A 27,705-nucleotide genomic window follows, 5' to 3' on the forward strand; every position below is an offset into this window, starting at 1 on the left:
AAACGTCCCGAGACGATTTTCACTCACTTTTCTTTCCATCGAACAGTCGGCTCATCGAGCAAATCGCAGCAGCTCTCGCGTACGAACGATAAGGGTGGCATCACATCGGGATGTGTGGATTCGCGTTTTGTTTTGACAGAATTTCACATGTATTTTTATTTAAAGCTGGAATGGAAATATAAGTACACTACACCAGTGACCCGCGTACTACCAGCCAAAAGCTTTTTGCCTCACACAGCAACAATCGTGTGCCGGTCTTTTCTCACATTTCTTCTTTCTGTCTCTCATCTCTCTCTCTCTCTCTTTCTGTCTCAACCTCTCTGTCTCTCTCTCTCAGAGTTGATGTCAGGCCACGCAATGTCTTATGATGTGTGATGTAGTATGAAGGGCTGCTCCGGGGCAGTCACAGAACTGAAACGCTTCACAGCTCTCTGACACTGACAAAACTGACACTCTGCCTGCGTGCGTGTGTGCGCGCGTGTGTGTGTGTGTGTGCGTGTGTGTGTGTGCGTGTGTGTGTGTGCGTGTGTGTGTGTGTGTGTGTGTCAGGCCCAAGGTGTCCCTTTTTTTTTTGGTCATTTAACTCAAAGTGTGAAAAGCCTCGGCTCATCTCATGTTTGTGCACCTTACTGAGCGCCTGTGCCACTTCATCCTCCACCTGAATCCTCCACTTTCGGTGCTGCAAAACAGTCACTGAGGTTGCGATCTGAGTACTTTACGAAAAGGTGAGTTATTATTCGGTGTAGTTGAAAAAAAAAAAATCTCAATAAAATTTCAATAAAAGGATCTTTCGAGACTGTCGTGAATGAGGGGTAGACATGTAGCAAAAGGGCCCGGGCTGGAATTGAACCCGGGATGCTGCAGTGAGGACCTTAATGGGTTACGTGGAGGTGCGGGTTCGCATAACACAGTCGCCGTTGGTTTCTTTCAATATTTCCCTGACCTTAACCGCTACATAACAATGTGTACATACGTGTGCGATCTCAGGACGTTGTTAAATTAAAGAAGAATTAAAGAATTATGAAGAAGTTAAAGAAAACGAAAGGTGCCCTGAGGAGTTTTCTGTATGTCCAGCATTTCTCGCCAAATGCATTGTGGTCTGATAACCACATTGAATGCATTTCCACGTCCAAAGCCCATTTCTAAAAACATTTCAGATTTTGCAGGGGAACACGCAGAGCGACTTTTCATCGAGACCGTGACGCACAATGAATGATCAGCCACGGGATGGGCCGCGTGCCAGCGCAAGGACCAAAAACAGCGAAACACTTAGGCCCAAACCAATAGAAGAGCAAGCATTTGTAAATGTTTAACTATTGACTTCCGCTCTGTTTTAAAAATAATAATGAGTTGCTGATTCTTGGCACACACTATTCCTACTAAGAAAAAAAATCCTGTGCCAATTTCTTCTTAACCTTCCACAGAGGAGCCATAGAAAGCATCTTGACTGGAAACATTACAAACTGGTGTGGGATGTGCACGGCCCGGGACCGGAGGGGCTCTGCAGCGGGTGATTAAAACCACCGGGAACATCACCGGTACCCATCCACCGAGCGATATTGGAGAGGAGTCAGAGCCCAAAGGACACGAAAGACAATAACCACTCGGCCTGTTCACCCTGCTGCCGCCTGACAAGCGATAAGGAAGTATCGCGCGCTGTCGTACCACCAGACTACAGAGCAGCTTCCTTCCTCGGGCTGCGAGACTCCTCAACTCCACCTCATCCTCCGCACTCCACCATAAATAAATGACTTTCTGTTATGCTGGAAGTGGGAGAGGATTGAAGTCCAACCTAGAGGTTTTAAATTCAGGATGAAAGGCTCAGTTAAAAAACTGCTCTGCAACAATGTTCTGCCGTTGCTGTGGCTTGAAATGCACTTTTTAATCTTTTACTAATCGTCAGCCCCCCCCCCCCAAAAAAAATTCTCCATCGTTTGCGTCACGGCACACACACACACACACACACCCTCCCAATATCACACTCATCAGCCTGCCAGATTAGGTCAAATGTGCACTGCAGAAAAACACAGGAGAGGGTTACTATCGGGCGTTGTTACGCACACTCACAACCTCAGAGCTTTCCCTGAGAATATCACACCAGGGAGAGCTTTACTCTCTCTGTGCATGTGTGTGTGTGGTGTGTGTGTTCCTCCCTGGAAGACACAGCCTGAAGTGCCCAAAGAACCTGCTCATTAATCACAGAGACATTCTCTCTCTCTCTCTCACACACACACACACACACACACACACACACACACACACACACACACACACACACACACACACACACACACACACACACACCCTTTCACATCCCTCCTGTGAGAGCTCAGGAGTCGTTCCTCAGAAAGAGCACTGTCTCCATATTAAAGCCGTCCATCTTCACTAACCTCCGCTTGTTATTCAGGAACTTCGTGGAGAAACGCGTTGCCTTTCTGTTTGCCATCTAAAAGAAATAGCATCTATAGCTATAACTGTGCAACAGCTGATTGAGTCGAGTTAACTCTAAAATGCTTAAAGGCCACCTAAAAAGGTAGATGTTGAATTTCAAAAAGCCTCCTTGAACGAGGGATAATGCTCCATGTTAACCCTGAGGCATAGAAGCGGATCTTTTTTGTAATAATAAGCCACTGGGTACATTTTAAAAACGGAATATTATGTATATTACTTCCACATGATTGGCTAGCAATGTCAATCCGCTGATCACTGGGCACTGGGAGTAGATTATCTGCACAGGAAACAGGTGTTTTTTTTTTCCAGTGTCTGTCTCCATCACTTACTGAGACTCATTTGCCATAAAAAAAAAAAAACTTGGCGTGTCCCTTTAAGAGAATAGCTTCTTTTGATAAAGAGCAGGGGAACAGACATTGAACTGTGAGTGCGAGTGTCGGGGTGAGAGGAGAAGTGTTATGACTTCAGTGGAGCTTCCAAAAACCGCACATTTCGGTTTTCAGTGAGTGTGCTGCCTTGAGGTTCCTCTCGCCAAATGTGCATCGAGGTATGTCTGTGCTCCGGCGTTTCCGCACTCGCGAAGGCCCAGTGTCTTCGCAAGAAATTAGATTCTGAACATTTCCCTGAAGCGCAAGCAGTTTGGCCGATCCAACCCTCCTTTACAGCCTAGTAGTGACAACCATATTGCAGCATGCACCAGAAGTTTCTTAGATTGATTTCAAAACTTTCCAGACAGTTGGTTTCAGTTGATTTCAGTACGCTATAAAAGAAAAATCAACTAGCAAAGACTGCAACTTGCTCAAGAAAGTTGATTTACATGTCAAGAATTAGGTAAGGTAAGGTTAAGTTTATCTGTGTAGCACCTGCAGCAGGTCATCTCAGCTGTCACTAATTCACGTACAATCTGCGACTGACCTGATGACGCGCCAAAATGAAACTTGTCTGGTTCTGCACGCGTGAGCGGCGGCCAGTTTCAGACCAAAGATTTGCGGCGAAAAAAGAAGCCGTTTTTGGAATGCAGCGGCGGTGTGAACTGGCCCTGGTCTCAGCTCGACTCAAGCTGGCTGACGGCGTTGCCTGTGACTCGGCTTGTATATATATATATATGTATATATATCCTACATGTCAAAAAAGTTTGAATAGACTACAATACAATACAATAGCACTACAGAGATCGTTGCTATAGTCGCACTGGGTTTCAGAACGCCGCATTGCAAGCAGCTGCAAGTTTCAACCCGTCTCGTCGTGAATCTTTGGTCTGAACTCTGCTTCAGGGATTAGTGAAGCACTTCTACGTCATTTGCGAGGGGAGTGACGCCACTGTGCAACAAATGAACTGCATAACTACTTGCTATAAACGGTAAATTCCTTGACGTGTCTACCTGTCCGAGTACGTGTGGCAGACCAAAGTTGAACTGTAAACTGTGATGGACGCTCGCATTCGTCTTTGTTTTTTAAGTTCGCCAAACCTGGGAGTTTATTTACAACCTGCTAGTGTTTCCTCCACCATCAAACTTCTTTTTAGCAATGTTGTGTTCCCAGATTTCAGTACTTGTAACTTGTTAAACAACAAAATAGGGCTTTAAAGGTCCCATATTGTACTCATGTAAGCTCTATATTTTTATTCTGGGACTCCACTAGAGCAGCTTTGCATGATTCACAGTTCAACAAAGTCCTTATGTATGTTCTCCTGGCCCTTTCTGCAGCCCCTCAGTTCCCCCCTCTGTCTGAAACGAGCCGTTTGAGACAAACTGAACAACCTCCAGTGGGAGGATGAGTGCGTCCCTGTGCTTGGTGGGTGGCACAGGTTTCTGAATGCGGGCTGTATTTATACAGCACCTAGATCTGCTTTATAACCAAACAAAACATAGAAATCTCACTTTCTACAATACGGGACCTTTAAAAAAAGGGGCTACTTCAGGCTTAGTACCTAACTCTAGTAATTTACTCCGCAAAGTGTCTCCTAAGCGTAGAAAAATGGCAGTGTGAGTGTATAAGGGACAGACTAAATGAGGGGTATTCTGGGTGGCATTCTGCAGTGTAATGCATGGCCATTGCAGCACAGAAAATGTACGAAAGAGAAAAAAGACATTAGTTAGTTGAGGAGTGCTGGGGAAAAGATCAAGGGATGGAGGGATGCAGTCTGAGAAGCATTCTAATGAGCAACGAGTGGAGCCAGTCAAAGCGGAGACAGAGGGAGGAGGAGGTGGAGGTGGAGGAGGAGCTCCGAGCCACGGTCTCCGTTCCCTCCTCGCCTCGTTTCTCTTCGTGGCTTTATAAACAAAATGCCCTCCTCTCACATCTCCCCGATGTCCTCATTATTGCCTGTCTGCTCCTGAGCCAGCAGGCAATCTCCTCACATTTCAGGGAAAACGTAGGGTTGGGTGTCAAGGAAAGCAGGGTAGGAGTTATGCAGCATGTCAGAGAGGTGAAGAGGGAGCGAGAGGAACGAGGCAAATAAAAAGGTGGAAGGAATGCAAGGATGGGGGGGGGCGGGGGCGCGAACTGCTGCATTATGCATGTTGGACAGAGAGGACAGAGAGAGGACAGAGAGAGGAGAGAGAGAGGAGAGAGAGAGAGACAGAAAGACTGCAAAGTTGGGAGAGATTTGTCAGGTGAAAAGGGGCTTTGTTCCTGCTGCCCAGAACAACGTTTCACTGTTTTCACCCGCTCTTCTTGCCCTTCCGAGTCAGGGAAACCACAGCTGTCACCTGAAGTGTTATTCAATAGCTCTGAAAGCTTGAGTACACTCGAAGGCTCAGGTCAACTTTCAGAGAACCACCTTTTCGGGAGGGCAAGCCGACGACAATAGTTTTGAGGGTCTTGAGATGCGGCTTGCTTAGAATGGATCGTCATTGCTCCATGAGACTAAGCCCCCCCCCCCCCCGCATGTGATCAGCACAGCCTGGGGAATGTAGGAAAAGTGTAAAATAGGCACTGTCACAAAATAGAGAAACTCTATTTGATTTACTTCTGATTTGAACTTCACTATATCACTTGAGGGGGGTGGGGGGGTGTAGGCAGTTACTTTGATCGTTGGTGTCACTGTTTTCTGTCTAAATATAGCTCCTTAAGCGGAGCTCCGCCAGATAAGATCACATCCTATGGGGTTCCACAGTCAATGAGAATCTATCTGAGGAGTTCTACACATCTAGAGACATCTTGGGACTCTCGTGGCTGCTAATCAGGATCCAATCCAGATAGCTTCATTATGAGTGCTCACGTTTTACGTAAGATGTCTCACACAATTATATGCTGCAGGTGAAGGGGCGGGAGAGGCCTCCTGTTGACTATATTAGCATACTAATGGTATGCGGGCTATTTCTGGCTCTGGTTATTACCGCTGTAAACCCAGCCGTTAGCTCATCTAGAAGCCACAACATGCATGCATAAACACTGTTACATATTACATATCAATTACGTACATACAGCTGTAACTACTATTATCAGTCATATTTCCAGTATTATTATAATTATAGCTGCTATTTCTACTGCTAGTGCTGCCATCTCTGCCTGTCTGTCTGTCTATCTCTCTCTCTCTGTCTCTTTCTGTCTGTCTGTCTGTCTCTCCCCCTCTCTCTTTCTCTCTCTTTCTCTCTCTTTCTCCCTCTCTCTCTCTCTCTCTCTCTCTCTCAAACCCAACCGGTCAAAGCAGATGACTGCCTACCTAGAGTCTGGTTCTGCTCGAGGTTTCTGCCTCTTAAAAGGAAGTTTTTCCTTGCCACTGTCGCCAAAGTGCTTGCTCATGGTGGGAACTGTTGGGTCTATGTAATAACATTATAAAGAGTCGGTCTAGACCTGCTCTATTTGTAAAGTGTCATGATGACTTTTGTTGTGATTTGGCGCTATATAAATAAAATTGAATTGAATTGAATTGAATATATATATTTCCACAACACTAAAAAAAAACAGGAATGTCAAGAATGCATATCACAGTGACGAAAGGTGCGGTCTTCTGCAAAGCAGCACCAACAGGGAGCCCAAACTTAAAGAGTTAGGAGGAATATTGCAGAAAACCCTTTTGGCATTCTTAAAATATCAAGTCGCCTTGCAGAGGTTTCATCGTCTTTCACATTTCCATTCACAAGGTAACAAAGAGCACAATTTGTGTGCAGGTGTGGCCACATTTGTTTTTGGAACACTACCGCAATCGTTGCTGGATCATTCCTGCAATTTTAATCTCGTCAAAATCAGCCACTTTTTTATGGACTGCGTAATTACCTTCGGTGGGAGCTGACGCTTTTACTTTGAAATAAAAAACCCTATTTCCTGTGCTCTTTTTATGCTCTTAACTTGTGGTTTTTCATAGAATGACATTAGGTAAGAGTTCTATGTTTTTTTTCTATAAGCTAGAGGCATCTCTGAAACAAACTTTGTTTTTAAACTGCACTACACGGTGTAAATAATGCTTCCCAAACCGTGTGGCTGTGGACCATCTGTTCAAGTTGCAACCGAAATAATTTACTCCAAAATGATTATGAAATGATAATAATAACTCTATTTATACAGCACCTTTCAGGAACAAGCTGCAAAGTGCTTTATAATATAAATGGATAATAAAAGTAAATAAGATCCAGAATATGAAACAAGATACCAGATAAATGGTAAATGATCTCACTTATATAGCGCCTTTCAACCTTCACAGTTCCCAAAGCGCTTTACAGCTAAGTCTCATTCACCCATTCACTCACACATTTACACACCAATGGTGACCGAGCTGCCATGCAAGGTGCTGGTCTCCATCGGGAGCAACTTAGGGTTCAGTGTCTTGCTCAAGGACAGTTCACAGTTCCCAAAGCGCTTTACAGCTAAGTCTCATTCACCCATTCACTCACACATTTACTTGCCATGCAAGGTGCTGGTCTCCATCGGGAGCAACTTAGGGTTCAGTGTCTTGCTCAAGGACACTTCGACATGACGGGGGCAGCCGGGGATCGAACTCCCAACCCACTCTAACCAGCTTTACCTCCCGTGCGACAGTGCTAACCACTGCGCCACCATGCCGCCCAAATATTATTTATTTACTTATTCCCAGATAAGAGAATAAGGTTTGTTGCAGTAGTCAAGTCTGGGGGAGATAAAAGCATGGATGACCTTTTCTAGACCTGCAGAGGCAAGGAATGATCTGATCTTGGTTTCATGTCTCAGTTGGACAAAGCAGGACTGCACCACTTTAGTCACCAAAAGACAAATCTGAGTCAAAAAAACACCTAGATTGAGAGTGCCCCCCCCCCCTCCCCCCCTTTTTTTTTTTAAAACATTGTTAGATAAGGCACCCAGACTAGACGAGAGAGTGACGAGGAAGTTTTTGGACATCCAATTCTTAATTTCGGCGAGACAGGACATAAGCGTGGGACATGTGTCATCTGCGTAGCAATGACAATTGATATTGTGCATTGAATTGCCCCAGAGGTAGCATGTATACAGTAAATAAGAGGGGGAGAGGAGCTCGAGAGTAGCATCTCCAAGTATAACGTTGGTACGTTTAGTTATTTTCATGTGATGCACACTCAGTTGTGAGTTTATTAGATACACCTGCCTAAAATTAATGCGGACTAATTCAGCAGTCCTGCAATAAACCCTACCTTCATGAAGATTACAGTTCTTGGTGACACTGGTTTAATTTCATGGTGTTTTTGGAGGATGTAGTAGGTTGTAATTCAACAGAAACACAAACTCAAAACTAAAAACCAACTAAAAAAAATCACTAAAAACGTGACCATAAACGCCTTCACAAAGATAGGATTCGTTGCAGGACTGTTGTCTTGTGTTAGACAAGATTAGTTTCAGCTAGTTGAACTTACAACTGGAAAGTGAGTATATTTCCTATTGATCGTAGGATCATAGGGGACGAGAAACAAGGAGGTGATTTGGAACAAGAAGAAAGGGTGGGACACTTTAAAGTTACCACTCTGGTCCTCTCTGGCGCATCAATGACGGGTAAAAAGAGAAGACACTCTAAGGAAAAAGTTTAATTAATAATGGCAAGCCCAATTCCACTGGGGTGAGCCAGTAAGCAATGCCAGCCAGAACACACATCAGCAGGGCCCTGCTAGTGGGTACCACTGTTAGATTTATTCGGTTTTTTTATTTTTTTTATTAATGTCTGCTTTGATAATGGTCTATTGGCCATCGTTCCATGTGTCCATGTCATAGCAGTGACTTAACAGAAACCATGTTGAAAGCGCGATATGACGCAACTTGTTGCCAATCATGCCTTTCAATGGGTTAATGCTTGCCTCTTCTGGTTTTGACAAAAATTGGCGGTGATGAAGAGAAAAGAGGAGGCACCCAGCAATTTGTAACACCAGAACACCTGGTAAAAGCCTCAGGTCCAATAGGTTGCCCCAAATAGAGACCATCAATCTCAATCTCATTACGGACCCAACACCCACCCCCTTCAGTCCTCCACTTTTGGACCATCCAAAATGGACTGTCAATAATGCTGGAGGTGGACAATAAAACCCTGCAAGAGAGTCTGCACCGATGCCGATTATTCACTCTCCACTACCCTTAACCAAAAGCGGTAGTGCCAAATGACGGGGGAATCATCATATTAATGCAAGCCCCTTTTATGATGGGTTTAAACAAACTTCAACTTCAATCGCATGATGCACGCGTCAGTTAAAGAGCGTATCATCCAATCATCTATTTTCACCATCTCGCACATGCTGACTATTTTAGGCAAATTTAGGGATGCTCAAATGATGATTCAAATCATCAGTGGAGAAGCCCCCGAGTCATATCTCATTTTGCCAGTTGAGTCCCTTCACTCTTTTTTAGCTGCATTGCTATAAACAGAGCAAATGCAAGACGACAGCATGGCAGGCTGTGAACTTTTACAAACCGAGTCTTGTTTGTTCGGCGATTTCTCAAAATCGCTGAACTGCAACACCAACTGTAATGGAAACGGAGAGGGGTGACGGAAACAGAGCAGTGCAACTCCTTTCTGCTCACTGCTTGGACGCTCTCGGCTCCAGTGCTGAATGTTGGCGAACTACTTTTGAACAAGACGCTGAAAATTCTGATTTGGGCACAATCCTAGGGAATTTATGCATAGTACATTATGGGGCATTGGTTAAGACACATTCCATATAAGTGCAACTTCCCCACTTGGATTCTGGTCTGGTATAAAACAAAGCCTAAATGCCAAAAAAGAAGCACATCATATACGATACCAAGCAAGGCCTGTATCAGAATCCATGGTGACGGACGTTTCCTGTTCATGGCGGAGATTGGCAAGCGCGTCCCACAGCTTACCTGCTATTTTATACCCTCCTCTTTAATGTAAAGAGTCCTCTGAAAAACCTTGAGTGCAACTTCACATGGAGGGAAGAGTTTGGTAAACGGTGTAAAGGAGTGTACAAGATGAGCCCTCTCGCAGGATCTGATCGGTCCAGACGGTCTACAGGACAGGAGCCAATTATGTTACAATATTCGAGGCTGCACCTTTATCACTTGTTGAAGGCTTAATGAGTTGCTGGGCCTCCAGGGGGCAGACACTCAAGTGTGTACAGTAAGTGCGGCATGAGAGTGAGAGTAAAGAGTGTATCTGACAGGCAGAAGGATATGACTCCTTGAGAGCAGCAGTATGTACACTCTGCCTCCCCTGTCGCTAATTAGCCATGTCTAGGAGGAACACGGAGCAGACGCTCCGCTGAGCCGCAGAAAACAAATGCAGCCCTTCTTACACCCCCCCCCACCCACCCCCATCCCCACCCGTCACGCCTTCATATCTGTTTCCGAGTGAATGATCACACAGCTCAGTGCACAGCAAAAAAAAAAATTAAGAGGCGAAACGCGTTCATTCGCAGAAACATCAATCAATCAATCAATCAATCAATCAAGTTTGTTTGTCACATGTAATGATAAAGGGTACAAACACAGAGAAATGTAATCCCGCCAGTTCCTTCAATTTGTGTATTGAATGGAGTTTAAAAAGAATAAGAATCATGTAATAACCTTGCTCACATTCAGTTGATGTTAATGTGCCTGAGATTTAGTGGAATGTTTCGTGCATCTAGAATAAGATTCATCATTCAACTATATTACCCCTTGACAGGCAAGTGACAGACGTCAGAAAAGCTCTCTTTAAGGATTGCCCGTAAGAGTCTACAGCCACGCTAATGGCTGGTAAATGGCTGGTTAGGCTGCAGGTGGGCACGGCTGTGATTTAGGCTAAATGCTAACGTCAGCATGCTAACATGCTCGCATCGACAGCGCTCAAAAGCTCATGTTTGGCATGTATAGTGTTTACCATTCTTGCAATCTTACTTTAGCGTGTTGGCACGCTAGCGTTTGCTGATCAGCATTAAACCACAACTGCAGCTGAGGCTGACATGAATGTCATTCGTTTTGCAAGCATTAAGTATTGAGCAAACTGAAATTTTGATCTGATAGGGCCAAATGAAATGTTTAGGGATCGCAAAAAATGATTACAAATCATCCTCTGGGGACCATGAATGCTTGCACCACATTTCATGGTAATCCATTTAAAAGGCATTTCATCCTGGACCCAAAAAATGTCACCAAAGTCTCAAAGATACATCCTCTGCGAACCATGGATGTCCGTATCAAAGTTGGCGCTGATCCATCTAGTAGACATTCAGATATTTCATTTGATTAATTAAAATATATGAAATGCTAGGGCGCTAGGTGACAAGATCACCATAGTCATTAGGATACATTTTCTGTGAACCACAAACGTCTGTACAAAAGTTCATGGCAAAGCAATCCAATCCAATAGTTGTCAGGATTTTTCAGTGTGGACCAAAGTGCTGCACCAATCACTCGACATTCCCATCTAAAAGCCCCACTGCTAGCATGGTTAAAAACCACCTTCACATTGTGTAATATATCTGACACTACTAATACTACTGTGATTATATTTGGGTTGTGGGGGTTCTTTGGGCTGGCTATGCATGTCACAATGACCCTGAAAGGACTGCACCATTCACAGGGAGAACATGTCCACGCCGTGGCCTATTTGTGACATGCCTTGAACAGTTTTGGGAGGCTTTCCGGCGAGATTGTTGCTTTGCCTTCAAGCACGACTGCAGGGCCTTCAGTGCTGACAGCCGTCGTGCTACTGATGGACAAGCGAGGCTGCAGCATGCATACTAGTATGTTGTCTGAGCCACCAATCCAAGGTAATTGGATTTGGATTTAACCATGCGAGCATTTTAATCCAACTCGGAAAAGTGATTTTAGTGTGTTTGCCGCTGGAGGAGATGTTCGGTGTTTGTTCTTTGTTTCACGCAGCATTGGTTTTAGTTTATCCTTTTCTGCTTGCACAATAAAAGCTGAGGCTTTTAGCGCTGCGTTGCCTTTTTTTTGTGTGTGTGTGTGCTCACAGCACTTCATCCTTAATCGGCTTGTGAATGACTCAAATATTTGCCCGTGTCCGGTGCCATGTCTATATTTGCAGCAGCTGACCTCTATTTTAGAGTAAATCTCAGAGGATCAGTGCACACAAGCAGCATATGAATTCACTTTCATTTTCCATGGTAAAAAAAATAAATAAATATGCAAATGTAGCTGAGTCTGCATGGACTTCTAACAGTCCTATTTATGCAGGAAACGTCCCATTCAGATCAGCATGTCTTCTATATGTCAGAGGCTGACATAAAATCAGGTTCCAAGAAGAACTGTTTGGAAAGGTTATCTTCGGGGGCGGTGTAACAATATATATCAACCCACCAGACGATAGTAAAATACTGTTTATACTGAGATATCTATCTATCTTTAATATTTCTGGTTGTATTAAGACCATTGCAGGAAATACTTGGCAACACCTTGAGTTGCCAAATATCAAGTTCGCTGGATTAGCCGAAAATAATTATTCCCATCTGTTCATCATATCTATAAACTGTTTCAAGAAAATTACTAAACAGTATATTCCCAATACACATATATCAATGTCTTGATAAGATAAGGTGTTATGGGATCTACGTACGGAGGCTACAAGCATGGCTGAAAGAACAAAATAATGCTTCATTTATATTGTTGCTGACCTATGCAGGACATTTGAGGCCGATACCATAGAATGGTGACTCTATTGGCCGACAAGCCCTTCCCTTATCCCAGGATGAAAATGGGTTGAGCCAGACCTTTCTCCAAAGTGTGGAGATAGGTCGGGCTATGCAAGACTAGATTAGATTGAGTAGTTTAGCGTCCTTGAATGCACCACCAAGAAGAACAGAAAACGATCCCTGCTAACAGCTGCACTTGTAATCAATTCTTATGACACTGGCTGCCTGGAGGAAAGGAAATCTGCTTTGGGAAATGGTTCGCAGTAAAATGTGAACTTTTTGTCGTAAATAGGTGAAAACTTCTAAAACCGCTGGAGTGCTCTCTGAAGTTGAGGTGTAAACTTTGAAATTTTTCACGTACACATGCATAAGAGCAAAAATTCAAATTAACTTGAGAATATGATCAGATTATTTTCAACACAAATCAAATATAAGGGTAGGGTTAGGGGTTATTCACACACACACACACACACACTCTTTATACTCAGTTTCATTGGGACTCATCGCAGACTTCACACTGTTGGGTTTTCAAAAGGTTTCTGTCTGAACAAACAGGACTCTTCAAAGTATTTTGATCTCAGAGAACTCAAAGCTCTCTAAAGACATTTCTGCAACACACACACACTAACACACACACACACACACACACAGACTTCAGACGCTGGCTTTGATGCATTTTGCCTTGTTGTCACCATCTTGTCATCTTCTTCATCTATCACTATCATAATCACATTTTCCAGAGAAAGCACAAACACTGGTTCCCACCGGGCCCAGTTCTTCCAGGCTTTACCACAGATAATAACCTTCCACAATAGGAGGTGTGTGTGTGTGTGTGTGTGTGTGTGTGTGTGTGTGTTTCTCAATCAATTAGCAGTGACACCAATAGCTGAGCTGTATTCAGGGCTGATGAACGTTAATTAGGGCTTCAACTAAAGATTATTTTCATTCCTGATTAATCTGCCGGTTATTGTCACGATTAAGAAATGTATATTTTAGTCTTTTAAATCATCAAGTCATAAAAATTGTGAAAAATGCTCATCAATAATTTCCGAGAGAGCAAAAGTGACACCTACAAATTGCTTCTTTTTGTCCAACCGACAGTCCAAAACCCCAAAGACTCTTCTTTTACCGTCACAAACGACAAAGAAAAGCAGCAGATCACGTGACATTTTTGAAGGTGGAACAAGCAAACGTTTGACATTTTTGCTTGAAAAATAACTGAAGCGGTTTATGGGTCGTCAAAATAGTTGGCGACTCTCTCTTTCTCTTCGAATCGAATGATCGAGTAATCACTGCAGCTCTAACAGTAATGCTATGCGCTACAACGTAGGGTACCCGCACAGTAACTCTCTCAAAGAGACACAGATTCTGATAGTACCTGGTTAGCTGGTGGTCCAACAGTGTCCTCCTACAGTCATTTCGAACAAAGTCGACGTACTGGCTCTCCTCTCTCATTTTGGCTTGAACCCAAAGCGTGGCGCTGGTGAAGTGCAGCTTGAAACCATCAAACCAAGTCCATTTGGACTTATTCTTACAAGCCTCCTGGCTGGAATTATGCAGTCGTCGGGAAAGACACCTATCAGCCTCGAGTGACACATTATCTTCACTTCACCTGGTTCACTGTTGCCGTGTGTGTGTGTGTGTGTGTATGTGTGTGTGAGTTCAGCTGTGTGGAGAAAATACTTGCTTGGATGTGTCTGAATGAAGCGGAGGCGGCAAAATATGTAGACAAAAACTATGCACGCGGAACAGAAAAAAACGTGACATGCCGTGGGAAGAAAGCCCATGGGGAAAAAGACATATTTGATGGACCTCTGCTGTCTCGAAGCCGTCTGTAAACACACCACGCACACCGTGAGGAAACGGCAATATCTGGACTGCGCTAAACCAAAGCAAACAGAGGAAGAGAAGGTCAGAGCCCAGGCCCACACCGCCCTGCTGATTCCTCCCGATGCTCACTGAAGAAAAGCGCCATTAACCCCGCTGCGGGGCCTGAAAACATACCCATTTGATTAGTCTTTGGAGTCATGTTTGAGGAAACGTGTCACGTTTAGGCTACTAACACTCACTTCAACGCTGCTTGTTGCTACAGAATTTGTTGCCAGTCTGTTCCCTGGTCGTTTATGATAATAACATCTATACAGAATATATTTGATGGTAAGCAATGCCACTTATTTTCATTTATAATGGAAAACGAATGCCTATGTTAAACAAATGTTAAGAACTGTATCGCATCGCACCGAATCGTTGTGTATTAAAATGTATCGACCCTGAATCGTGTCGAAGCCCATGTATCTAGATATGTATATGTATCGTCTTAGTAAAACACAGCCACGAAATATCTGTTCCCACATTGATCACGAACAATTCATCATCTGGAAACCATGAATATGTGTGGTGCAAATCCACAATCCATATCACTGACCCGCCGGTCGGAGTCGGAGGATCATCAAAGTGATGCATCCTGCATTGAACTGGAATATATCCGGAGCAACCTTCAAGGCCATCCGTCTGATAGTCGTCAAGCTATTTCCCTCTCACGGCACTTGTCTTTTTTTCCCCCACACACATCGTATGCAGTATTCATCATAACGGTGCTAAAAGATCTTTCAGCGGTCAAACGTTTCGAGGTGATGGTCTGGCCCACGAAGTCTGTAAGCTAATGGTTTCCCCGTTTCTGCCTCAGCAGCAGCAGCGTGAAAGTCTTCATTACCGCCAGTCAGTGGATGGCCTCCGTCCAACTCGAAACAGCTGCTGAACAAAGGGCTCAGCCAAATAAAAAGTAAGACAGCGTTTTATTTCTTTGTTTCCATGTTTTATGAGAGCCCCTTTCCAAACAAACTCCCAATTAGCGGTGGGTCAGCCTTTAATGTGCCGTGCTGAGACTCTGAGCTCCGCTGGCCCTGAACACTGGGAGGAGGAGGAGGAGGAGGAGGAGGAAGGGGTGACGGCTGGCTGAACCTCTCATTCTCTCTCTGCCCCCCTCCATCCACCCAAAGTCACTCTGTCACCCTCTGAGCCTCCAGATTCCTCTCATTTTTGCCTGAATCTGGTTTATTCTCTATTCCATCTCTTTCCTTTCCGTCTTTCTCTCCGTTCACGCATTATGCACAGCTCATCCTCCATCTCTTCCTCTTCCTCCATATCTTGGGAAATCTTTTTCTATTTATCTATTTCTCTCTCAGGAAAGCATGTCTGATGTCGAGACGGCAAAAAAATGCTGCAGTCTCACACCATACTGCTGGAAACACTGGGTGATATTAAACAAATCATTCAGTAATTGTATTTTATATCACCGCTGTCTTTATTTTAAGTGTAACAGTTCACTTTGTAGTTTGACTAACTAACAAAATAAATGTTGATAAGCTTTTAGGGTCTAACCACACTGAGAGTCTACAGCCCTGTGAGGCTGTGTTTGGGCACAATGGTGCTTTGAGCTAAATGCTAACGTCGGCATGCTAACATGGTCACAATGGCAATGCTAACATGCTGATGTTAAGCAGGTATAGACCCCTTCACTGTTAGTAAATATTATGACTTTTTTTGTGGGCGGGGCTTAGGTGGAGGCAGAATAATTCCCTGAACACCTTAGCTAACGCTAGCTAGCAAGTTTTGTCGGCTGGCTTTTTAACAATGGCTTGAGAAAATACATGTTTTTCTGAATATGTACGGTCACTCACTCGGTTAAAGTTAACATGAACAAATGGGGCCAGATTGGCCAACCCGTACACGCTCACTCAGTGGCTTAGTGACAGGCTTACCTCCGGCGGAATGGCCAAACAATTAGCGTTACACCTCCCTGATAGAGAAACCAATTATGTATAGTAAAAAGAACCTGAGGATATATAAGTATTTAGATTCCTATAACTGTGTCCTGAATGGTCATGTTGGCCTAAAAGACTTGAAATATAAAGATTTAACAGATGAGTTTCATCTCTGGCCACACAAGTAGCTAACAAAGTTAGTTAATGCGCTAAAAGAGCTACGACACGAGCATTTTTGACGACCGCCTCAATCCAATCCTTTTGTTTTATCGCAATTGCAATGGCAATGGCAATCCGTCCAAAACATTTGCGCTGACTTTGGCCAGTTTGCTTTCCTCATATACAAACAGAACACAGCTAACTCGTCTTGATTTGACCGCAAGCAATATCACAGTGTTTCCCGCTATGTTCGGTGGGTATGTCCTGTTTGATCAGACTAAATCACTGCAGAATGCAGCGAACATGTACAAAATAGGGTTTTTTTCCACTTGAAACGTTGTCCCTGCGGACTCTCAAACCTTGACTTACGCACAGATTACTGCTCTAATGTTTGTATTCACTCGTTAGTTTTGTTTCCTCTATCGGCTTCCGTCTCTTCATCTCGTATTCTTCCTGATGCTTTTTACCTCTTTATATCTGACAGATATATCTGACCGATATCCAAACCCACTCCCTCTGTCTGTCAACCCATTAGCCCTTTCAGAGGATCCACTGGCAGCTTTTGAGGTTTAATTAAGGCTTAAATTAAATCAGCAGTTAATCTTCTCTGGATACCAAACGGGGAGACGTGGACTGGGAAGGCTGTCCGTGATGCTGGCAACATCCCAAGATGCCGCCTTTGTAGCAAATCCCATAATAGCACTAAGATATACTGTATTGCTAACCCCCCCTTGCCCTTGACATATTCAACGTTGCTCTCATATTTAAACCTGTTTGCACTGTAGTTTTGTTCCGGCAGGTTTGTCTGTTTTCAGGAAGAAGCATATGCCTTCATATCCAACAACAACAACAAAAACAACAACAACAACAACAACAACCTCCTCGTCCTGGGGCTCATGGTGAGTAATGCAGTCCCTCAGAGGAATACCGGACCTTGCAATGTTTCTGTGGGAAAGAGGACATAGCCCTGACACTTCACGTCAGTTCATTCACATTCAGATATTTGCTGCATGTTAAAAAGTCTTTGGACATACAGGCTTTTTAATTAAAAAAAAATATATATATATATATATACCATGTGCAGTACCACTCACATGCTCATTTCTGGGGCGTTTCTCATAACTTATTCTGAAAATGACAACATATGCCTTTCCTAAGCAAGGCATGTGGTAAACGACGCCATAAGGCTGTTAATAAAAAAGTGAAAACTGTGCAAAAAGCAGCTGGGGGGGGTTTAAAGGGTTCGTTAAATTATTCATAAAAAGGTAAACGAAGCTTTAGTCAAGCTGCAGTATATCACACTTGTGCCATATGCTCAGTCAGATTTACATCGTTCATGTTATGGTTGCACTGTTAACGGCGGTCTTGTGGACAGTTTTAAAAAACACCTTTCGGACCTCTGAGGAAATGTCGAATCGTCTTCAGCTCTATGGCTCTGAGCCGAGTGTGGCGGCACTACACGAGTCTGTAATTAGGAGCCTGCCAAAGAGTGCGTGTGCGGTTAAGAGGTTAATCTGGCTGTATTCAAATGATTAGCTTGTATGTAAACACACGAGCAGAGAGAGAATCGCCTCTGGCTGCCTGCTTGGCTTCATCTGCTGAAATGACAGTGTTGTGCAGAATTCGCTCTCCTCCACACACACACACACGCTTTCACCTGACATGAGCGTGTAGACACGAGTGAATGAATGAATTTATTTTGTGTCTGGTCATTTACACGACCCATCCCTCGTGGGATTATTCAGACACATGAATCAATAGCAAACCCAATGTTCCGAAAAGGACAATTTGAATCAATCTACACCCTTTCGGTCAACTTTATTTTATTCTTTTTTTAGTTTTATTTATTTATTGATTTAATTATTGATTTATTCCATTTTTCCCCCCTCTCTCCATTTAAATTTTCCTCGTAATTTCATACCTTATCGTTATTTAGTTATTCATACGTGTATTCATTATGAAAAATTGTTAACAAGGGCCGAAATAAAGATGAAATTAAATAAATAAAAATAAGTATGCCCACCGGCATCATCACTTTTTTTATTTTTTTTACCCCTGACCTGCTATTTGAACACTTCCACTTCAACATTTTTTTTTGTGTGTGGGGGGGGGGGGGGGGGGGGGGCATAATTCTACTCAATTCCATTTTCCTGTAATAAATATAATTTTTTTTTCAGGTTACTATTCTTCTCCAGTAACTGTCCTGACATCGCCTCCGGGCTAGCCTTTGTTCCACTCACTTCTGTAATCTCTCAGTGTGTGTGTGTGTGTGTGTGTGTGTGTGTGTGTGTGTGTGTGCACGTGAATGCATTAACACACGGAGCGCTTCAATCTTCCTCCAGAGTCATAGATGTCATCTGTAGGATGTAAAAGAATGAAAATGTTTGTCTGTGCTGTCTTAAATGTCGGTCCTCTCTCACAATTCTGTGTGTGTGTGTGTGTGTGTGTGCGTGTGTGCGTGTGTTTTGTCTTGCAGCTAAGTGAAACGAGGATCCAAAGACAATCCGAAATGGCTTCACTGTCACTACTACTTTCAGCGTTCTTGCAATTTTGGCTGGGACAGGAACAAAGTCAACAGTTTGTTTATCAGGACGTTAGCTCCGAGTCAGAGAGAGGGAGACACCAAGAGATGGAAATCCTGCTGAGAGACATCTGTACCCCCACCCACCCCACCCCACCCCCACCCATGCTGGCTGCCGGCTCCACACTGACATTATCGCAGTGCAGCAGCCCTCTGCCAGCTTTATACCACTACCATTGCACAGGCTTATTGCCCTGTGTGTGTGTGTGTGTGTGTGTGTGTGTGTGTGTGTGTGTGTGTGTGTGTGTGCGCGTGCACATGAATTTGAGAGTATTACGGGCTGGCACTAATCTAGAGGAAGACATAAACAAGACGAGGGAGCGGAGAGGAGTCGGGCGCCAGCGGCTGAAGCCCGTGCTGGTCACAGACTGAGGGACATGAGGAGCATAGTGGATCAGCGTGACATTGCATTAAGCACAAGCATGCACACACACACACACACACACACACACACGCACACACACACACACAAACAAACAAACATGCACTGATGTCATTGCTGGGTGATGTTTTCTCAAAAAAGGCCTACTTTTCCAAAACTAAGAAACAAAACCTTGTTTTAAGATCAATGAACAAGTAGGTCTTGGGACATCCCCAAAAAGAAGTCGGACGGGACAAGAGACACGATCACTATTCATTTTATTAGTGACACTTCAGGGGCCTCGCCTTCAGTCTGACCTCTAGTGGTCTACATCAGTTTGTTAACAGCCTGTCCGATCATATGCAAGATAGATGACCCTCGTTAACCGACAAGATTAAAATTGACTATATAGATCCATTGATCCATTAAAAAATGACCCATTGGCTTGTTAAGAAAGGGTATTTATGCGCAATAGCAGCACAAAACAACAACAGGACACGAGGATTCACACATTGTAGGCTAGCGCACGTTGAATCCTCCAGCGCAGAATCCGCTGCATAGAACAGAATCTTTAGTGTGCATAACAGCCTGGAATGGTTCCTAAAAATGTGGACTTGTTACTAAAGGTGACGGGGGGGGGGGGGCTTTGCTGTCCGGGTTGCTTCCTCAGCTGCAGAACTCCCTGCCCGAGGATCCCAGGCAGACAAACTCGGTGACCTCTTTTAAATCTCCTTTAAAAAGAATCGTGTTTTATATGTCATGTTTTGGATCTTATTTACTTTTATTATGAATTTTTACGTGAGAAATTGATTTTTTTTATTTTTTAGGTTCCAACACAACAATCACCATATTTTTAGTTAGAAATTCAGTTAATGATGGACATACTGTCACATAATGTCACTCATTGAAGAAAATTCCAACAAACATGCACATTGGGAGATACACACACACACACACACACATACACCCTAGCCCTGCAGCCTTCTGGACGTTTGCCACACTTCTAAGTGACAGACACCCCGGGGTAGTTTGCCTAAAATAACCTCTAATACAGATTAAGCTCAATACAAACACACACACACACACACACACACACACACACACACACACACACACACACACACACACCTTCTCAAGCATGCAGTGTTTCAGTGTTATCAGCTCATCCAGCCCAGTAGCAGCAGGCTAATTCCAGAACATTCCAGGCCGGCTTACACAGCAGGGAGGCTCCCAAAACATCTGGACCTGGCTTTGGCATGGCCAGACTCACACATAAAAGACACTTATGCAAATGTGGAGAAAAGCACAAACGCTCTTATATATACACACACACACACACACACACACAGTTACAAAGTCAGAACACAACTTTACAGTTTTGGCTGTAAAGTGCAGCTCTTGTAATGGCTTCACACACCCACACACACACATACACACACACAACCCAATAAACATTCCTCACTCCCCACTGGGACTCTGCAGACAGGGGGAACATCTTTATCAGGCTTACAGCAACATGTGGACACAAATACAGCTTTTGCCCATTTCTATTAGACGTCTATACATCAGTGCTGACCATTTTCCAAAGCACACCAGTTTGATTGATGAATATGTTCTCTTCCTTGCAGGCAGCCATTGGTCTCCAAAATGTCAGGACTTAATGAACATCGACTTGCAGAGACCTGAAACTTGCTGCAGATGGATAATCCATCTCATTCACTTGCCTGTAGGTTTTTTCAACTCATTATTCGGGCATGTTAAGGTGCACAAAGATTCAACTCTCGCTACCTGCTATCCCATCATGCTCCTCACAAGGGGTTTACTACTTCTAACTCAAATGAATTAGAGTGGATGGCTCCGCTAATGACAACAATATTAGCATGCTAATGTTTAGCAGAGATGTTTACAATGCTCACCATCTTAGTTTAGCGTGTTAGCATGCTAACATGCCATCTCTCGCTACCTGCTACCCCATCATGCTCCTCACAAGGGGTGTGCTACTTGTAACTCAAATGAATTAGAGTGGACGGCTCCGCTAATGACAACGACAATATTAGCATGCTAATGTTTAGCAGATATGTTTACAATGTTCACCATATTTAGTTTAGCTGATGTTTAGCAGTTATGTTTACAGTATTCACCCCAAGGGGTTTGCTACTTGTAACTCAAATGAATTAGAGTGGACGTCTACGCCACTGACAACAACAATATTAGCATGCCGATGTTTAGCAGGTATGTTTACGATGTTCACCATCTTAGTTTAGCATGTTAGCATGCTAACATGCCATCGCTCGTCACCTGCTATCCCATCATGTTCCTCACAAGGGGTTTGCTACTTCTAACTCAAATGAATTAGAGTGGATGGCTCTGCTAATGACAACGACAATATTAGCATGCTGATGTTTAGCAGATATGTTTACAATGACCTTATTTAGTTAGCTAAACTAAATAAGGTCTTGTGTCAAAGATACAATGATGTTTTGCATGGGGTTAATACCTCAGTGTTCCTTTGCCTTACATGCCTGACGAAGGTCTGTGACTGTAAGCTAGTATGTAACTGAATAGAATGTGGAAAACCTAGGGTGTGGAAGCTATAATTTTTGACCAAAAAAAAAGAAAGAAAAAAAAACTGACTAGATGTTCTCTGTGATGAATTATTTACCTGTAGCAAGTTTCAAGTCTCTGCAAGTTGATTTTCCTGGAGTACTAAAATGAACTAAACCCAGAGGCAGCCTGGAAAGTTGAGAAATCAATCTAAAAACTGATGGTGTACTTTGGAAAATGGCCAGCAGTAATGTAAAATATATGTAATTTGTAGTTAATGGGCTAAAACACACAACACACTGGTATGGTCCACTAAAATAGGAGGAAGGAGCGCAGTTGGAATGATTAGGAGACAGGAGAGAGTTGGCCTCTGCTGACATGGACTGTGTTTAGTTGAAAGCTCACTGCTCTCCAGGCATCTGCCCTCCATTACCACTGCAGTCTTCTTTTAAAAGAGCCAAGCAGGGGATGGAGAAACACAACAGCAGCAGCAGCACAGCGTGCTAGTAAAAAGTGGGACATGGATAATAGCATCGGTATAAGGCCACAAAGGCATACACAGGAAAGACGATCAATTGACTGCATTCAGTATTCCTCTAATACTGTGACTTTGTTACACCTCTGCAATCTGCGGTGCTCATTGTGTTCCAGGGGAAGCGTTGTCCACTGTCCATATATTTCCTCACTTTTTCCAGCACCTTAAGGAGGTGTTACAGCTCTACTAACACATCGTAAGACCAGCAAGGAGGCTTGGAGACACTATAAAAAAACACTCCCCAAAGATGTCATTGATAAGGTCATTGGCAATCAACTTCCTTCCTTTACTCACAGTGACATCCACCACCCTTTGCCCCTCAGAGACTTTAATCGATGGCGTGATCAGTGCAGGTGCCTGAGCGAAAGACGACTTTTCAAGCCAGCTGTGTTTTCACAGAGCCGAGACCGTGTCCTTTCAATGCATAGGCCTGTGACTGAATATCTCACGGTGATGAAAGTTTAGTTTCCAGGATTTTGAGAGATAAAAACTTGAGACTTGAATGCATTTGCTTTTGAGTCTCAAGTGAAGTCAAGTGTCAGAGCAGTGCAAGTCCAAGTCTAGTCTGTAGTTGTAGTTTTTGTGACTTGAGTCCAAGCATCAAGTCTGGAAACCTAGTATATGGCTGGACCATGTATGGTCAATGTGCTCCTGAGGGCGTAATTGAGGACCGCCAGCACGCCAGCTGGAAAGCTTCGTTTATGCTCGACACAGTGTCCACGATGCAAAGGTGCACGTGGTTGTGCACCTCCCTAACTTCATCACTCTCTCACTCAAAAAAAAACAGACAGTCCTCCTTATTTTTGCACACAGTTTCAGAAAAAAAAACACACTTCTTCGTCTCCCAAAGCAAATTGCCTATGGTTGCAGAGAGGCAGCTCCCAGGTGTAAATATAATGCTAAGCATTGCTGGAAAAACTGTGTGCACGCTCAGCGGACCACTGCCACATAAATCAAGATAAGAAAAAGACAAACAAAACATAAACAAAGCAGAAAACCCTGTGTGCTTACTAGACGAGAGGCTTGCGGCAGAGCACCAGGGCATCGTAGAGCATGCACACTCCGAACACGGTGATGCCCGTCTCCTTGACCAGCATGGCGCAGGTGCCCAGCAGCAAACTGACGAGCAGACACCCCGCTGACTCCGTGGGGGGCAGGGAGTCCTCAGAGACGCATGCACCCACACTCCTGAGGAAACAGGAAGAGAGAGGTGGCAGAGCAAAGGTGATTTGTAATGACAGATGATGGCAGGTTAGCCTCAGCCCAGTCACAGGGAGAGGATGGCAGGAGGACAAGACACTTACTCCTCATTTAGTACTGTAGTCATGTTGTAGGGTGATTCAAATAAGTACACCGTTGTTCACTGTTGTTCACACTAGCTTCATTATGTTAATTAAGATCTGTGTCGTGGCTGCAAGTAACAAATGTCCCATTCAAATGTTCATTTTCAGGGACCAGACAAAGTAACAAAAGCTTCCAGGCAATATAAGTAACCTGATCACAGACACAAGATCTGCCACACAGGGTAGTCATATTAGGCTGAATGCCAATTAGCAGTATAAAAGATTTGGATGTGGTTTGATATGTGAGATTTCAGATCTCCATGATTAGGGCTGTATCGGTGTTGGCCTATCACATTTCACACCATTAGGATTTAAATAAATGCACACATTTGTAACTGCATTTTTCTAGGACATTCTGAGTTCTACATTTGTATAGTCCATCGCAATTCTTGAATGCAACTATTCATGTCAAACGCATCTGCATTTTCAAATAGCTATGGTTATCATAATAATAATAAACATTTGTTCTTTACACCTCATAAATAAGGGTTTTAACGCTACGTGTACTCGTCCAGAACGATCGGTACACGATGTTCGGTTCGGTATGGGACTTCCTCCTGAACAATTACTGACAAAATGGTCTATGTATCTCGACTACTTGCAGGCGTGGAGCAGAAATTCTAGAGCGCGAGTGTTTGGGCAGTCCACCAGTTGTTGTCTATCGGCTGTAGCGTGCTAGTCGGCTTAGCTTGTTCAGCCAGGTTAGTCAAGCTCATGTAGTGTCGCTGCCTCCGAATGGCAAACACAAAAGAGAGACCAGAGCTGGACGATCCTCCGTGACATTTACATCCACTGTGTGGGAGGACCTATGGTCATGAGCTTTGGGTAATGACCTAAGAACGAGATTGCGGATACAAGCGGACGAAATGAGCTTCCTCAGCTTTGGAGATAGGGTAGAGAGATAGAGCTCAGACATCGGGAGGGAGCTTGGAATAGAGACGCTGCTCCTTTGTGTTGAAAGGAGCCGGTTGAGGTGGTTCGGGCATCTGATCAGGATGCCTCCTGGGCGCCTTCCTTTGGAGGTCTTTCGACACATCCACCTGGAAGAAGACCCCGGGGTAGACCCAGAACACGCTGGAGGGATTACGTATCTCATCTGGCCTGGGAACGCTTCGGGATCCCCCAGGAGCAGCTGGAAAACGTCGCTTGGGAGAGGGACATCTGGACTGCCTTGCTTAGCCTGCTGCCACCGCGACCCTGCCCCGTATTCCCAGTTCTCAGCAGTTACAGTTGTTGAGTACAATGTTCATCATTACAGATACAAAAGGATGGCCTAATATGCTATGAAAATGAGACCCAAGTAGAAATAAACCGGAACTGTCCTTTTAATTCATAGCAGAGAGGGCACTCTGCCAGTTTAGAATGATAAGTCTGATATTAGTCAATGAGTGCAGGGCATCCTCTTCTGATCACATGGTCTGAACATTGCAGCCTTTGTGATAGACCAACCCGTACTATGTTAAATAACATGGCTTACTGTAAACCTACGAAACAATTTCAGTCTAGCTTAATTTCACAAACTGCATCAGCAAACAAGACAATAGTCTTAAGTTAGAGCAAAAAAAAAAGAATAGGAACACAATGAACATGTTCAGGGACAAAGTCATCTTACCTGATATAGGAGAGGAACGTAAGCAAGAACAGCAGACAGGCCAAGACGTCAGCCCTGCCCACGATGCCAGACACCTGCAATACACATGCACACAGGTTTTTAGAGGATTACTCATGTGTCTGACAGCTCTGGCGAGGAAGCAGTTGGATGTCCGGGTTGAGCCCATTATGTTGCTACGCTACAGTGAGACGAAAACCTGACATCACTGTCTTTACGGAATGTGGCCACTACCAAGACCTGAGAGCAGAATTACTGTGATTATGTTTTGGACAGGTGCCCATTATCCAAGCCAAGAAAGAGTGTTTTGCGGCAGCGGCTGCCCACACCAGTGTGCAGGTTGAGCATGTATAATAACAATAAACTGGGAAAGAACATAAATGATCATAATCAAGCTTGTTTCCCCGCAGCAGTTCCCGTAGCATCTGCTAACAGGAGAGCCCCCAAAACATACTCTAAGCATTCTAAGAACGGCACTCCAGAAGTTACTTCTGACAAAGATTTCCCATATTTCCCACAAAGCTTTTAACGACTCCTGGAAAAAGCCCCTACGCTGGCTTGCAATGTTCTCCTGTTTGAATATGTCCTGCCACAAGTGTGCAATATTTTGCAACAGCCTTTGAAATACACTTGGTGGGTGTGTCGGGGTTATAATGCAAACACCCGTTAACATACCAAAAAGTTATAATATTACTTATGTGTTTAATCTAGCATAGATGAAGGAAAAGGGAATGAAAGAAAAAAGGCCATAGACATTTCACAGCCAAACAAGACTAGTATTCCACAGTAATGCTGATGGGAGAGTCACTGGTTCTGCAGGTATTTGGTCGATAACCATGCCACAAATGGGGAATTTGACCCGATGCTGGCGCTGAAAGTCAGAGGATCACCATAGTTATTGCACTTCATCATGATTTCATGGCAATCCCATGCCATGGTTGTAAAAAACTAATACAAAATCACAATTCCTGACTCAGTTAGAGAAATTGCTTGACTTGACATAGGCTCAGTTGAGGAACCTAGATAATTATGGGCTGTGGTTCAAGGTTTCATAAGGAGTCCTTATGAGACCACTTTGTTTCCTTCAAATTTATGTAAAGGATAGATAAAACACAGGACCAGGCAGCACTATTACTTCCATGGGTATAGCCCCTTGGCTTTGAAAATCCAGTCCAGTGAACACTTTGCAGATATCCCCCTCCATTAAATCATCAAAAGGCAACATCACACCTGAACCAAACCAAATACACGGGACCTTTCGGGTTAGGGTTAGCCTAACCCAGCCACAGCCTTATACTGAAAACACAAGTCTTGCAGCTGCACTGCACTGCACCCCCCCACCCTTCCTTTATAGCACAATACGATATGGTTTATGATTATTGCCAGCATTCTAATGAAGTGTTTCTGACCAGTTCAGCTGCCTGGCTGAAACTACCTGCTGTAAAACACTGACGGAACAGGCCTGAGCACAGGAATAATCAGACAATTTATAGTCAGTCAGTCAGTCAAACGCTGCTCGGCTCTGGCTGTCTGCTCTATCAGCCACCTTAGCACCTGGACGATTTCAGGATGTACTGCAGACTGTTGAAAAACACAACTGTTAGCTTCCTGTCTGGGGAGTAATAGACAGTATTGCAGCAGTGTTTCTCCATAAAGTTGATCTACAGTATCAGGTTTTTTTGCGTGTGGTGGGGCAGCAGTCAGCTACAGCCCGGCAGCGGAGCAGTAAACATGTCCGTCTGACACTGATAAAGAGGAGGCCGGGAGGGGAATAAGGATGGAGGGCGGTGGAGGGAGGATGAAAAGGAAAAGAACAGGGAGAGGAGAGAGGGAGGAGGGGGTGGTGGACTTTCATGTGACATCTCATAAAAAAAAGAAAGAGTGAAAGAACCTCAGCAGCTCCTACACACAACTCAGGAACTGGCACAAGGATGGAGGGAGTGAGTATGAAACAAAAGAACAGGAGAGACGTATTCAATTACAACAAAGATAAAATTAGGCCTGGCTAGAAAGATGTTACAGATTGCACATGTTGCTTTGAAGTCGAACCGAAGTAGAAAATGTAATTTTTGCCGACGAATTGATTAGATAGATCATTGCTGTCGGTTTTGACTTCAAAATTGTGATGACCGAAAACAAGAAATTCAAGTTTTATTGACGTTTCTGCGGTGACAGGGCCCCCGAATTAGCATTTTCCAGGGAGCGTGAAATTCTTGGCACCAACTGTAATTTGATTGGTGCAATACATGGTGACAGTTAACAAGCTAGGTGTCATTGAGGAACACACATTGCGTTTACTGCCGAGGTTCTCTAAACCAACTGTTGTT

General features: G+C 43.9%; 1 protein-coding gene across 1 annotated transcript in view; it reads right to left on the bottom strand.

Moving 5' to 3' along the window:
• tmtc1 (transmembrane O-mannosyltransferase targeting cadherins 1) overlaps window positions 1-27,705 on the bottom strand; it is a 107,845-nt gene that overhangs the window by 54,921 nt on the left and 25,219 nt on the right. Inside the window, exons 3-4 of the mRNA XM_070929393.1 lie at window positions 25,382-25,455; window positions 23,438-23,614 (exon numbers count right to left, since the gene is read on the bottom strand). Coding sequence (XP_070785494.1) covers window positions 23,438-23,614; window positions 25,382-25,455 — 251 coding nt within the window. The remainder of the gene's footprint in view (window positions 1-23,437; window positions 23,615-25,381; window positions 25,456-27,705) is intronic.

The sequence above is a fragment of the Enoplosus armatus genome, chromosome 22 (assembly GCF_043641665.1).
Source record: "Enoplosus armatus isolate fEnoArm2 chromosome 22, fEnoArm2.hap1, whole genome shotgun sequence".
NCBI classification, from domain to species: Eukaryota; Metazoa; Chordata; class Actinopteri; order Centrarchiformes; family Enoplosidae; genus Enoplosus; species Enoplosus armatus.